This window comes from Rutilus rutilus (genome assembly GCF_951802725.1).
Source record: "Rutilus rutilus genome assembly, chromosome: 2".
In the NCBI taxonomy this organism is placed as follows: domain Eukaryota; kingdom Metazoa; phylum Chordata; class Actinopteri; order Cypriniformes; family Leuciscidae; genus Rutilus; species Rutilus rutilus.
Genome location: NC_140210.1, coordinates 13,529,270 through 13,543,268, shown reverse-complemented (window position 1 = coordinate 13,543,268; position 13,999 = coordinate 13,529,270). Strand labels below are relative to the sequence as shown.

Here is a 13,999-nt window from a genome sequence, read left to right as displayed (position 1 = left end):
TATTGCTGACCGGGGCCCGCTCGGCTCCTCAGCGAAAAACAATTTTATACATCTATATATATATATAGTATTTATACCCGCGCTGCGGGGGGATTCACGCACGCCAATGTCCATTGGCTCGTTTTTACAATGCTCGAAGATGACAGGCTCCCTAGTGTGATTCCAATCAGTCAACACGACAACTACGTACGTAACCTAGACGTTCTTCATCATCATGAAAGTTTATTATCTGCATGCGTTTTAAAGCCATAACAGTCTAAACTTCTGATATATGGTTTTCTGAGTGCACACATTGAAGCCAGGCACAGAAAGCTAGATGTCAGACGGTGAGTATTAAACTAAGTTCTCTTTCACGTGTTATTGCGCTTAAAGGTAGGGTAGGCAGGAATTGAGAAAAAAAAAAAAAAATCAAAATTTGTTTAAACTTTCTTTATATATCAATACATAATTAAAATGTAAGTACTCTGAAAAAGAGAGTATAAAAATCGAGTGTCTGTAGTCCTCTCAGGACTGCAATAAACACAGATACTTATTCCATTCGCTCCCACCTCCTTCCTTCTGGGCTCCTTCCAAAGCCACGCCCCCAAAACACATGAACGCGCGATGCCGACGTCTGCAGCTGGAGGACGCGTTTGCCAGTGCCAAGCGGAGGAGAAGAGCGCAGTGCATGTAGTGACATCATGTCAGAATCACATGTAATAAAATACTTAACTTTATCATTATGAATATAAACAACTTTCATGGCTGTTGTTAGTACTCACTATCAAGCTAGCATATCGATACGGGTAAAGTTTAAAATATATTGAGGTTGATTCGGTAACGAGCTAGTAACATAAGGCAAAGCTAAAAACAGGTTGCATTGATACACGTTTTACCATTACCTCTGTGATGAAGGTGAATTTCGTGTAAGATTCATAACATATACGGTGTTTTGCATGTAAGAGCTTCCATGATGAAAGCACTGTTGGCTCTGAAGAGGACAAACGTTACACTCCGGTGACAAGTAGCCTACCTTTCTACCTTACTAGTTCCTTTTTTTTGCCTTCGCTGACTTTTTATGCAGGTACTTGGGAATTGTGACTGCTCTTTCTCTGCCATTATTGTGATTCTTCCTTGCTATCCGTGCCTCTCTCCGTGCCTCTTCCCCTATTCAAGTCAAACGGGTGTGCGCGTGCATGCAGGGGTGGTTGCCATGGTAGCGAGGGAGAGTGACAGTCCATTGTGCCGCAAACTCCTGCTTACTCGGTGTAGTGAGCTGAATATTTCCGGGAACAGTGACATGTGATGAGTGCACGCAGGGCAGCGCACGCAGTGGGGCTCGGGCACGAGACATGAAGGCATCTGATTGGTTCTTTACATTCGCACCGAGTGGCAGTGATTGGTCAGTGTTTTTACTGTCCTGCAGCTGCTACAGAGGTCTGATTGTTTTCATTCCTTTTTCTGAACACATAATGTATTGACTACTCTCAGGATGGAAGGACCATTTCACCCAGTATAAAAAAAAAGTGTTTCTGAACAGGATTACCTACTATAGCTTTAAACTGTGTGTTTTTGACATAACCTTCTGTGTATTTGACAAAGTTCACATAAACACACTTGGTTATGACTGATCGTAAACAGCAAGTAAAGAAATTGCATGTGTATGTTAAATCTGTGTATTAAAGTGAAAGCAGTGTAATATACAGTACCTGCTATATATATGTTGTTAACCCTTTAGGCGCAAAGGTTTTTTTTGAAAAAATGCTGGATTTTGACATCAAAATTTCAAAAGCTTGTGGCTTGAAAGGGCTTAAAGAAAGATATCTACTGTAAATTAGAAAAATGTTGGGGATGACTGAAAGTTTATGTGGGGTGTAAATATACTCATCTAATTTGCATATTATGACGTCATCAGGGGGCGGCCCTCTTGAATTTCATAATATTCATGAAATAGTAGATATTGAACTGATGTTTGAACTTATTTGCATGTTTTTTTATATAGTAGTAAAACGCATGTGAACTGTAGCCTACTTTTTGATCAGTTCATCAGTAATATTCAGGAAAACCCAGCCAGCATTGTCATCGCTATTTCCATCCCTATTTAGAGCCAGATCACCCCCTGCTGCCTCTACCACATCTCCCGGCTCTCCCACGCACAGCACGGCCATGTCTACCTCGGCCACTCCCACCTCGAGCCGGTCTGACTGGATCCAAAGAGCTATCGCTACTTCCAGCCCTATTTCTTCTACCCCTGCTGCCTTTACCTCTAGCAACAGCTCTCCTATGTACACTAAGACCACATCCACCCCTGCCACCCCCATCCCCTTTGGGCAAAAGGTCAAAATGATCTGTTTGTGCTTCGTGAATACTCGCGCCTTGCGCGGTGGCACCATTGCGCGGCAAAGTTGTACCGGGAGAGGCGCGGACGGCACCATTGCGCGGCAAAGATGTACCGGGAGAAGTGCGGGCGGCACCATTGTGCACCAAAGATGTACCGGGAGAAGCGCGGGCGGCACCATTGCGTGGCAAAGATGTACCGGGAGAAGCGCAGGCGGCACCGTTGCGCGGCAAAGATGTACCGGGAGAAGCGCGATCATTAGACGGCCGATCGTCATTTCCAAAAGGCAAATATTCCCCTTCAGAGTCAGTATCGGCGAATAACATTTGCAACACATCCTCACGGTACAAGTTTTTATTAGCAATTTGACGATTTTCTCTCACAAATCTCACAATTTACTCAGACGCTCTGAACTGAACTGCTTCCGCTCACTTGCTCTGCTGTTTCCTCCAACACTTTGAATAGGAACATGACGCCATTTTGGTCTACAAATGAGATATAACACCATATTAGGATCTACAGCCTGTTTTATTAAGTATGACGTCTTGTCGCAATTTTGTGACTTTGGCGCTTCGAGGGTTAATATGAATCAAACAACAAAAGAAAAACTGAAAATCACTCACCGCTCTTAAATTGAATCAACTTTAGTAGCTTTAAAGGGATGGTTCGGAGTAAAATCAACCTAGTGTCATTTGCAACATGACCTCAAGCCAAACACCCCCCCCCTCTAGGAGATTACTCCAAAAACATAAATTTTAATTGTTATTTTGCCTGCAGCTTGTCGTGGAATCTTTCTACCGGTGTGAAGGCGCATTCCAGCAGTGTTTACATCTAGATTTGCTGTAAAGCATACACCCCTCGGTGCTTCAGCTAAAAGAGCAGTTCCCTAAAAGAGCAAGCTGGGGTGGTCAGCGTCTTTTCAAGATGTCTTTCCATCCGTGTGTTTTTGGATGAGGCAATTTCCTGACTGGATGATTGGTTCCTGGGTGCCGCGCCCCGCTCCAGTGCTTTTCTTCCCGGAGGTGCATGAGGAGGTTTAGAAGTCGTGGAAGGCACCTTTCACTGCCCAAAGCTGTTCTTATTCCTCCTCTGCTCTCACTACCCTCGATGGCCGGGCCACCAATAGCTACGTGGACGTTTCAGAGGTGGAGCGTGCAATTGCCCGCAAAGTGCCGCCACCTGGCAGAAACGTCTGCACCTCCTGTCCAGGGCGAGTAAGACAACAGCAGCCCTGGCTACTAAGGCTTACAGTGCCGCTGAACAGGCCGCCTCCGCACCGCATGCCATGGCCATCCTGCAGGTCCATCAGGTAAAAGCTCTCAAAGAGCTGCACGAGGGTAGTTTTGAGCCAGGGTTGTTGCAGGAACTGCGCACGGTGACTGACGAAAGTCACGGCCACTCTGGTGGTCCAGGAACGTCATCTCTGGTTGGACCTGGCTGAGATGAAGGACGCCGACAAAGTTTGGTTTGTCTCCCAGGACCCAGGTCCCATCTCCCAGGTCGGCCTCTTCAGCGACACTGTCGAGGACTTCGCCGAGCAGTTCTCGGCAATCCAGAAGCAGACGGAGGCCATAAAGCACATCCTGCCTTGGCATGACTCTGCCACTCTCCCAGCAAGCTGCCGCGCGGTGGCCCCCAGCCTGCTCGTCACCGAGGGCGTCCCCTTGCGGCTGCACCAGCTCCGGGGAGACCGGAGTCATCCTGTCAAAGCGGCCTTGAGACAGGAGGCCCAGGGATGGGGGGAGCTGCTCTGAATCAGGAGATGGCAAAGGCACCCCTCAGTTCATTTGATGTTAGCTTATTTAGCTCATTCAACAAACTCTCTCTCTACTTTCACTCTGACTACCTCTGCTGCCATAACTGATCTAATTGTGAAGTCTAATTCCACATCCTGCCAGCTTGATCCTACACCTACTGTTTTGCTTAAAGGTACAATATGCAATAATTTTTTGCCGCTAGAGGGCGCTACATTCCAAACAACAACAACGGCATAGCTTGATGACGATGTGAAGGAGTGTGGAATGATGGGAACTGTCATTTTAAACTCCACCGTGGATGTAAATCAGTCAGACGGGAATCGAAAAATCATGTTCATGGATTTATTTTTATAATGACATGCTTTTTGTGGCGAGGGGGGCGTGGTTCAGCGCGGTCTGTAACGGGAGAGAGAGAAACGAGCATCCCGCAAGTAGGTCAAGTGCAAATGACGAACACCTGTGTCTTATTGCAGTGATCGGCGTGGAGAGACCGCTTATAAGCCGCGCGCTGGAACGAGAGAGAGACTGGAGAGAAAATTGGACGCAGAGAAAGAAAACCGGTGGATCCGAGCTCTCGTTTTTGAACTGTTTTGTGCCGTCGCGGTTGCCACGGTGAATGCGCGTTGTGCGCGACTTTTGTTTGTTTTGTTTTATTTTAATAAAGTATGAGTCCCAGTCACGCCGATCCCTGTCTTCTTCCTTCCTGACTCTTGAACCTCATGACACTTGTATTTCATTAAAATGAATTAACCGCAAGAAAAGTAAGGTTTAATACTAAATTGGTTATCAATGATGTTACTGTATGTCTAATTCATTGTTGTGATAACGCGGCGCAGTTTTACGTGTTCTGAACAATTGTTGTAAAAGTACATTCGAACATACCCACATCATTTTCCAAAATACTGATTCATCTTTATGTATAACACATGCTATATTTATTTACATGGCCATAAACACCAGACGTGATAAACAATGTCAATAAACTAAACACAAATCTAAAGCAATAATACTTCCCTTACATAAACATAACTATTACCGAATGCTACATTTGGAAAATATAAAATTAAGCATGCTTTGTCGACAGAACCAGCTGCAATCGGTAAAGAATAATTGTGTTCCATAACGACTGCACGAAACAAGCTAACGTTTGTTGCTTGATAGACGCTACAACTACAACTTCCGCATTTGTCAAGGACTCCACGCAGTACGAGCGGAAACCGAGGGTAACGCGGATATGACGCAATTGACTGGCGACTCCCAGCTCCCCCCTGCTCTAACGCCCCGTTTCCTTGGTTAAAATCGCAATTTTCTCACGATTTAAAAATAGTTGGAAACATTTGGGATATTGTAAGTAATCAACTTAACAAAATATATAACACTGGCCTTGAGATTATGGGATATTTTAATGCAAAATTCTTACATATTGTACCTTTAAGATGTGTGTCCCCGAGGTTGCACCTTTCATAACACATTATGATAAACTAGTTTAACATCAGCCATTGTTCCAGCAGAATTAAAAATGGCTGCAGTGGCCCCAATCCTTAAAAAAAACCTTGACCATCTAAACATGGACGATTACAGGCCAATATATAATTTACAATTCTTAAGTAAAATTCTTGAAAATGTTGTGGCTTCGCAATTAAGATCATATTTAGATGCTAATGGAACCTTTTCAGTCAGGATTTCGCCCATCCCATAGCACTGAAACTGCTCTTCTTCGTGTAGTTAATGACATTATTCTTTCCATGGATTCAGAGTTAATAAACATCTTGATACTTCTCGATCTAAGCGCCGCATTTGACACAGTCTGCCGTGAAATACTCATCTCTTGCTTTTCTGATATCGGCATCACTGGCTCAGCTCTTTCCTGGCTCATTTCCTACATCAGCGACAGAAAGTATCATATCACTATACAAGGGTATAGATCTGCCACTGCTCCGCTTACACAGGGTGTTCCTCAAGATTCAGTTCTTGGCCCACTACATTTATACTATTCATATTCATATTCTTTTTCATTATATATATATATATATATATATATATATATATATATATATATATATATATATATATATATATATATATATATACACACACACTCACCTAAAGGATTATTAGGAACACCATACTAGTACTGTGTTTGACCCCCTTTCGCCTTCAGAACTGCCTTAATTCTACGTGGCATTGATTCAACAAGGTGCTGAAAGCATTCTTTAGAAATGTTGGCCCATATTGATAGGATAGCATATTGCAGTTGATGGAGATTTGTGGGATGCACATCCAGGGCACGAAGCTCCCGTTCCACCACATCCCAAAGATGCTCTATTGGGTTGAGATCTGGGGCCTCATTTATAACCGTTGCGTACGCACAAAACAGGCGTACGCCACTTCCGACGCATAAGTTGTGATTTATAAAAACAAACTTGACGGGAAAATTTGCGCACCTGCACGCAAACTCTGACCCATGCGTACGAACGTTTTGGAGATGGAGCAGTTTGGCGACACCGATGGTGAGCTGGAGTTAAGTGTCTTTTTGGTCACTTTTAGACAGAAAATCTAAAGAAAATTAAACATATACAGAAAGATAATACAAATATAATTTCACTCACCAAGCCTGTCACTTGAAGCAAATATCCATCCCTTCTTAAATGTCCGCGTCAGCGAGCGCGTTGGGCCGTTTAGTGAAACTGACGCAAATAACAGTTTAAATAAATAAAATAATGATTTAAACTATGTTTTACTTCTGATATAAACATTTAGATTAAATATGCCATTCAAATTAATGGATTAATGGATTAATTCACTTAAACATGAAATCATGTTTAACATGAAACATAACATGTTTAACATGAAATCATTACTGAGAAGTTACAACATTTTTTATATTCAAATTCAGTCAATAGAAATATTTGTTGTGGATGCGATGTTTTTGAACACTTTTCCTGTGGCGTGCTGTTTTAATGTTTTAACCACAGAGATAATTGCTTATCATGATAATACCAGATTGTCTGAGAAAATAGTTTAGTGCAAATAATGCCCAAGGCCTATCTGTTTCCATTAAAAATATAAATCAATTAAAAATACAATTCGGCCAGTGGAAAAGATTGAGAAAAACTTTCTCTGAAATGTATTTTATACACTATTTGATTTATGTATTCAAAAACAAGGCAAGGATAGGCAACTACATGATTTTTTATAATGTAACGTGCCTTGTACGTTAAACGTTATCACGTGGATGAATAATCATATGCAAATGATATGCAGATGAGGATCTGCATAGTAAAACTAGGCGTTGTAAGCTCCATATATGGTTATTTCGGGGTTGAGACGCATGTGCGCACAATCTTCCGCTGACTGGGATTTATAAAGTGAATTCTGCGCAGGTTCTGGCGTACGAACGGTTTTATAAGTCTGAATATTTTTTTGCGTACGCCTTTTTTGGCTTTCGGCGCACATACACTTTTAGTAAGGTGCCTACGCACAGTTTTATAAATGAGACCCCTGGTGACTGTGGGGGCCATTTTAGTACAGTGAACTCATTCTCATGTTCAAGAAACCAATTTGAAATGATTCGAGCTTTGTGACATGGTGCATTATTCTGCTGGAAGTAGCCATCAGAGGATGGGTACATGGTGGTCATAAAGGGATGGACATGGTCAGAAACAATGCTCAGGTAGGCCGTGGCATTTAAACGATGCCCAATTGGCACTAAGGGGCCTAAAGTGTGCCAAGAAAACATCCCCCACACCATTACACCACCACCACCAGCCTGCACAGTGGTAACAAGGCATGATGGATCCATGTTCTCATTCTGTTTACGCCAAATTCTAACTCTACCATCTGAATGTCTCAACAGAAATCGAGACTCATCAGACCAGGCAACATTTTTCCAGTCTTCAACTGTCCAATTTTGGTGAGCTCGTGCAAATTATAGCCTCTTTTTCCTATTTGTAGTGGAGATGAGTGGTACCCGGGTGGGGTCTTCTGCTGTTGTAGCTAGAGATGCACCGATTGATCGGCTGGTGACCGGAATTGGCCGATTTTCACGTGATCGGCCGTGACCACTCGGGCGCCGCATGATTAACATCGCGCAACATCAGCATCACACGTGCACACGGAACATACATGTAGGAAACCTTGTGAATTACGTCCGTTCAGACCGCAAGCGCGTATTTTTTTTCGGCGTGCATGTTAATCATGAGTGCATTCACAACGGGAGCAGGAGCAGCGCGTGAGCGTCAAGCAGGAGCGTCTCGAGCAGTGAAGCGCGTGTTTCGGCGGCGAGTCTATTTGCTGCACTGCTCACGCTCAATTAAAGGGAAAGCACACTTTTGATGGACAAAATAGCCTAAATAGGGTTTCACAAAAAAGTGCCCAAAATGCACAGAATTTGCGTGTTTTAACAAGAACTGGTGTAGGCCATGTCAGAAAAGAAGACTAATATTTATAGAAAATGTACCCATTTAAACTTGTTTTATTATTCAGTTTGTACAAGTGATTGCAATAGGCCTGTGTGTGTGTGCTTTGAGAAATATCTTTATACTGCAAGGCTATATTTATTTTATTTTTTATTTATATATTATTTTATTGCCATTCCCTGTTTTCATACAGACGTTTAGTTTGCTAAATACATATATAAAAAAATTATTGGATATTGAAATGGAATAAGGAAATGGTTCTTCCATAACACTGCACTTCAGATGTGTGTGAATTACCCACACCTGGAGTCATTTATATAGTTCTTTTTTATAGCGTTTATCTGTTCAAAAAAAGATGTACTATGCAAATTGTAAAATGTTCTATTACAGAAAAGATATCAAATAAATATTTGTGTGTGCTGTAAAGTGGTTAGAAAAAATGAAATCGGAATCGGCTAAAATCGGTATCGGCAGGTCAAACTTAATGAAAAATCGGAAATCGGAATCGGCCCAGAAAATTGTAATCGGTGCATCTCTAGTTGTAGCCCATCCGCCTCAAGGTTGTGCGTGTTATGGCTTCACAAATGCTTTACTGCATACCTCGGTTGTAACGAGTGGTTATTTCAGTCAAAGTTGCTCTTCTATCAGCTTGAATCAGTCGGCCCATTCTCCTCTGACCTCTAGCATCAACAAGGCATTTTCGCCCACAGGACTGCCGCATACTGGATATTTCGAGGAGCAACGGATCCTGAGCTATGGAATACTGTGGTAAGTTTTTTTTCATTCTCAAGTGAATCGCGTTTCTGTGTGAATGAATGAACGAACGGCAGAGATGCGCGCTGTTTACCACAACTGGCAAAAAGACGGTTTAAATTTGAATCGCGTTTCTGTGTGTGAATGAATGTTTCGCTTTTAACAAACTGTATTGCTATACTGAGTAAAAATCGACTGAAATATGTTAAAATAAAATGTATTTGTATAAGCAACGTATTAAACTGCAAATTAACATTTATATTTCTTATAATAAAAACGAAAGACCTATGTTACAGACATATGAAAGACAACATTTCGTTGATTAGTTTTGGATAGATTTTACATTTTTACTGTAAAATATCTGCCACCTCAAATAAGCTTTTGTTTGCCAATTTTTGCTCATATGTTAAATATAGTATGTTTTGTCAAAAATAAAGTAATCAAATAATATGTTATAGTGTTTATTCCAATGTAGCCTAGGCTATATTCAAGTAATGAATCCTTAACTTTGAAATATGTATGATAAAATGTATACTTTAGTTTTTACAAAGAAAGATTACACTTGAATTGTTGTTGTAATTGTAACCTTTTTTAATAAAAAAAAATATATTTACAAGGTAGATGTAAACAAACTATTAAAAGGTAAATATAAGCCTTTTCTTTAAATAATTTTTATTGTGTTTTATTAGTGACAAATTTGGGGAGAGGATAAATATTTCAAAACTGAAAATACAGTATGAGAATTAACTGCACAATTACTAGACATGTTTTCCTTGGATATTATAGGCCAATTTGCAAGCACAATTTGTGAAAAAAAAAAAAAAAATTGAGATGCTTCCAACTGTTGCTCTTGCATTCTTTCTTGTGGCTCAGTGACACACCTGAATGAATGGCTCATTAAGTATGCGGGCCCCATTGTCTCCTCAGGTGCGAACCACAAAATATGCATGATGGTGTTGGATCGTTGACGCCCCCCTCGCATATTGCCTTTCCAAACAGAAAGTGTTTTGCAAAATTGAAATCAATGTATTGTGTTATGTGAATGATTAGGCAGGATGATTTTCACATCATTTTGAAGAAAAAACTCATCCAAATGGATGGACAACATCCATTAGTCAAAAGTCTTATTGACACATTTTAGTATGTGTTTTGTGGCCTTATTTCAGAAACTTTAGTTTTTAGTTTTTTCAATAACCATGCACATTATGAACATCACACCAACATTATTCTCTCAAAAATACAAACAAGTGTTTGAACTGTTGTATAAAATGAATGTCACATTTGAAATCGTATGGATATTCGGGAAACATTAAATTCTTACTCGTAAAATATATGATCAACATTAAAAACAAGAACTCACTCAGGGTATGTTTTTGTATCGAAGAGAGTTTGAATCTTAAATCAATCTCCATGCACAGTCTGTGTCTATATTTGGTCTTCATGCTAGTAAGTGCTAAATTCCCACTTTTAGAAAGGTATATTGTCGAGAACGGCAGTACCCCAGGGGACCGTAAAATATGGACGATATGAAATTTTATGGGACAGGTGGCAACCCTACTGTTAAATGCTCTGGCGAGGAGATAAACATGGCGGACTGTGTACAGCTCACTCAGGACGGGGTCTATGCTAATAGGGCAGAGTCACAGTCGTAGGCGGTGCCTAAAGCATTTGTGATGTCACATATGCAAGAATCTGCAAATGGCTTGTTCTGAGACACTGCTTATGATTTATGAGGATTAAAAAAAGAGAAGTGAGTGGATTTTTACCATTACCATTATGGTTGCTGCTGACACACATTTATGTTCAAATGTATAACAGGTATAATACATTTTCTATAGTGTATTAATCAATACATAATTGCATAATAACTTCAGCATGATCAAATGTGAGCTATTTAACAAGATAAAAGGAATAAATTAGGTTATCATATGTAATTTAAATGTCTTTCTTACCATTCAGTGAAAGCAGAGGTGCAGTCCTTTTTTCTTTCCTCTTTCTCTCTGACCTGCTGTAGTTTTTCTTTTCTCTCAGTCTGCTTCTTTTCCTTTATCCTGTCTTTAAGGATACTGTCATGCTCCTCTTTCCACTTCTCAAAAACCTGTTTTTGTAAATTAGATTGTGATATCTTTATGTGAAAAATAGTACTAAAATTGCATTTAGTAGTATATACTGCTAGGTATCATTTCACTCTCTCTCTCATTTTTATTTACCTTTACTTAATAATGTTTCATTTTTAGTCATGAGCTGTGGCAAATGGATTTTTAAAACTACAAATATTCCATGGTCTCCCAATAAATATTATGAAGTCACCAAAGCTGCAAGCATTTATAAAACAATTAGCAAAATTAATATAGTCTAAGGTAAGTACAGTACATCACAAAGCAGGATGTGTCAACTTCCTATTATTTCAGGACAGATACTGATTTCTCCTAACCCTACACACACCTGAATAACTAATGATAAGAGTAAAGCCTTCAGACCCCTAAACGTCTCGGTTACGTATGGTAACCCTCGTTCCCTGAAGGAGGGAATGGATACGAACGTTGTGACCGACGAATAGGAATCTCGAGACCTAGAGAGGCCAATATACTTCGAGTGAAACTAAACGAGCCAATGCACATCGGCGTGCAATCATTTGCATCAGCTGCTCAGCCACGCACCGTGGGTATATAATGAGCAGCAGGTACGAATGCACTTCAGTTTTTTGCTGATGAGCTGAGCCAATGAGCTGGCTGCCCCGGCGGGTCACAGCAGATGTATGAACGTCGTGAATGACGAATAGGAATCCCTACCAAAGCGCCACAGCTACTGACCCCGTCCAGCGCCTTGTACAAGCCTCTTGCCCCTTCTTGCCTGGAAGGACGATAGGAGAGGACTTACACAGAGTGTATCTATCACTGTTGTTGCGTGATAACCCATACAGTGAGATTATTGGATAACACAGGGAAAGCGTGCCCTTTCTGTTAGGAAGGAGAATGCTGCGGGACCCACATTCTTCCCCGAAGGAGTTATGTGGAGATATACATTAGGGGTGTCGCAATATACCGGTATTGACGATAATCGTGATATTCAAAGCATGAAATATCGACATCGTGTTAATTTAGAGCAATACAATATACCGGTATTGGCGATATTGGCATTTTCTAGACGCAGCGCTCGTCCGCGCCCGCGCAGCTAGAGTGAAACACTCTGTCCACACCCGAAAAAAGTAAGCTGAGCTCGCCAGTATTAACAACAGAGTTCTTCGGCTTCAAAGAAAACAGCACCTTAGAGGTGGTCGCACACCGGACGGGACGAGAAGCGCAGCGCCACGTCTTTAAAATTCGAACACATTCTGTATGAGTGTACACACACCGGACGAGAAGCACAGCGCGGTTCTATTCGGCGTCTGTCCGCGTCGCCCAGCAACGGCTCAGGACCTTGTTCAAAATCCTGCCGCGACACAGAGCGCAGAAAAAAGTGTTCAGATCACAGACTCAGCAACTATTGTATTTAATTGTACAGTATAATCATTACATAGTACAGACATTATCTCAATTCCATAATGTCCTTAAACATAATGATATTGCTGGCCATAAACTGAGAAAGTGCGTGTCCGGTGTGCAATACCTGGAGTTGTCATAGACGCGACGCGGATATTATTTTACTAGTCATCATGGAATGGGAAACGTGACATTAACTGTTAACAGGGGGTTTCTGTGTTCATATATTTAATACAGGGTGATTATTAAAATTAAGAACCCCCGTGCACTTGATTTTTTTATTCAAATCTGCTATCTGCATGACTTTATTGGCGCCAGTGCAACAACAGGTTTAAAAGCTTTTCAGTTCTTCAGGAAACCTTCAGACAGTGTTTGGCTTCAGTTTGAAACCAGATAAACTTCACATGCTTGTCTTCCTTCACAAAAATCCCCCCCCCCATAGATTCTATAGATATCGCGATATATCGATATCGTGAATTCTTTTGGCCACAATAACCGTGGTGTGAAAAATCTAACATCGTGACAGCCCTAATATACATATGGACTAACCCGAAGGTTGTACTGCATATAAAATACTGGGTGACTTAGCCAAAGGGAAAGACACAGACTTCCGTTTAGGAGCATCCGTAGAAGAAATCCCCGCAGGGTCACACATATGGGACCGAGCCTAGACCCGGTTCTCAAGGATTCAACGGATAAAGGCCTGGCGCCGGACGCTCCACCATGTCCGGACCGAGGGTGTTGGAGGACCCAACAGGTTTTTTCACTCTGGAGCAATAAGGGTGCACAGTAGGGTGCAGCAAGCCGACAGAGCCGGGCCTCTCAGTGCTTCTACCCGTTTAGGGTGAGAACATGGGAGGAGACCGGCTCTACACGTAGGTTATAATATCTAGCGAACGTGTTAGGTGTCGCCCAGCCCGCAGCTCTACAGATATCTGTTAGCGAGGAGCCACGTCCCAGCGCCCAGGAGGATGCAGCGCCTCTTGTGGAGTAAGCATGCAACCTGAGCGGGCAGGGCACACCTTGTGCTTGGCAAGCCAAGGCGATGGCATCCACTATCCAGTGGGCCATCCTCTGCTTGGAGGGAGCCTTTCCCTTCTGCTGGCCTCCGTAACAGACAAAGAGCTGGACTGAGGTCCTGAGACTTTGAGTTCTGTCCACGTACAGATACAGAACGCGAACGGGACAGAGCAAAGCCAGGGCAGGGTCTGCCTCATCCAGGTGCAGCGCTTGCAGGTTCACCACCTGGTCCCTGAAGGGAGTGGTAGGAAC

The 13,999-nt window shown here is 41.9% G+C and overlaps 1 protein-coding gene across 4 annotated transcripts in view; it reads right to left on the bottom strand.

Annotated features, from left to right (window-relative positions):
* Positions 1 to 13,999, bottom strand: part of map9 (microtubule-associated protein 9) — a 28,314-nt gene that overhangs the window by 3,362 nt on the left and 10,953 nt on the right. For all 4 annotated transcript variants that reach the window (XM_084395327.1, XM_084395329.1, XM_084395326.1 and 1 more), the window contains exon 12: positions 11,198 to 11,343. In XM_084395327.1, coding sequence (XP_084251453.1) covers positions 11,198 to 11,343 — 146 coding nt within the window. The remainder of the gene's footprint in view (positions 1 to 11,197; positions 11,344 to 13,999) is intronic.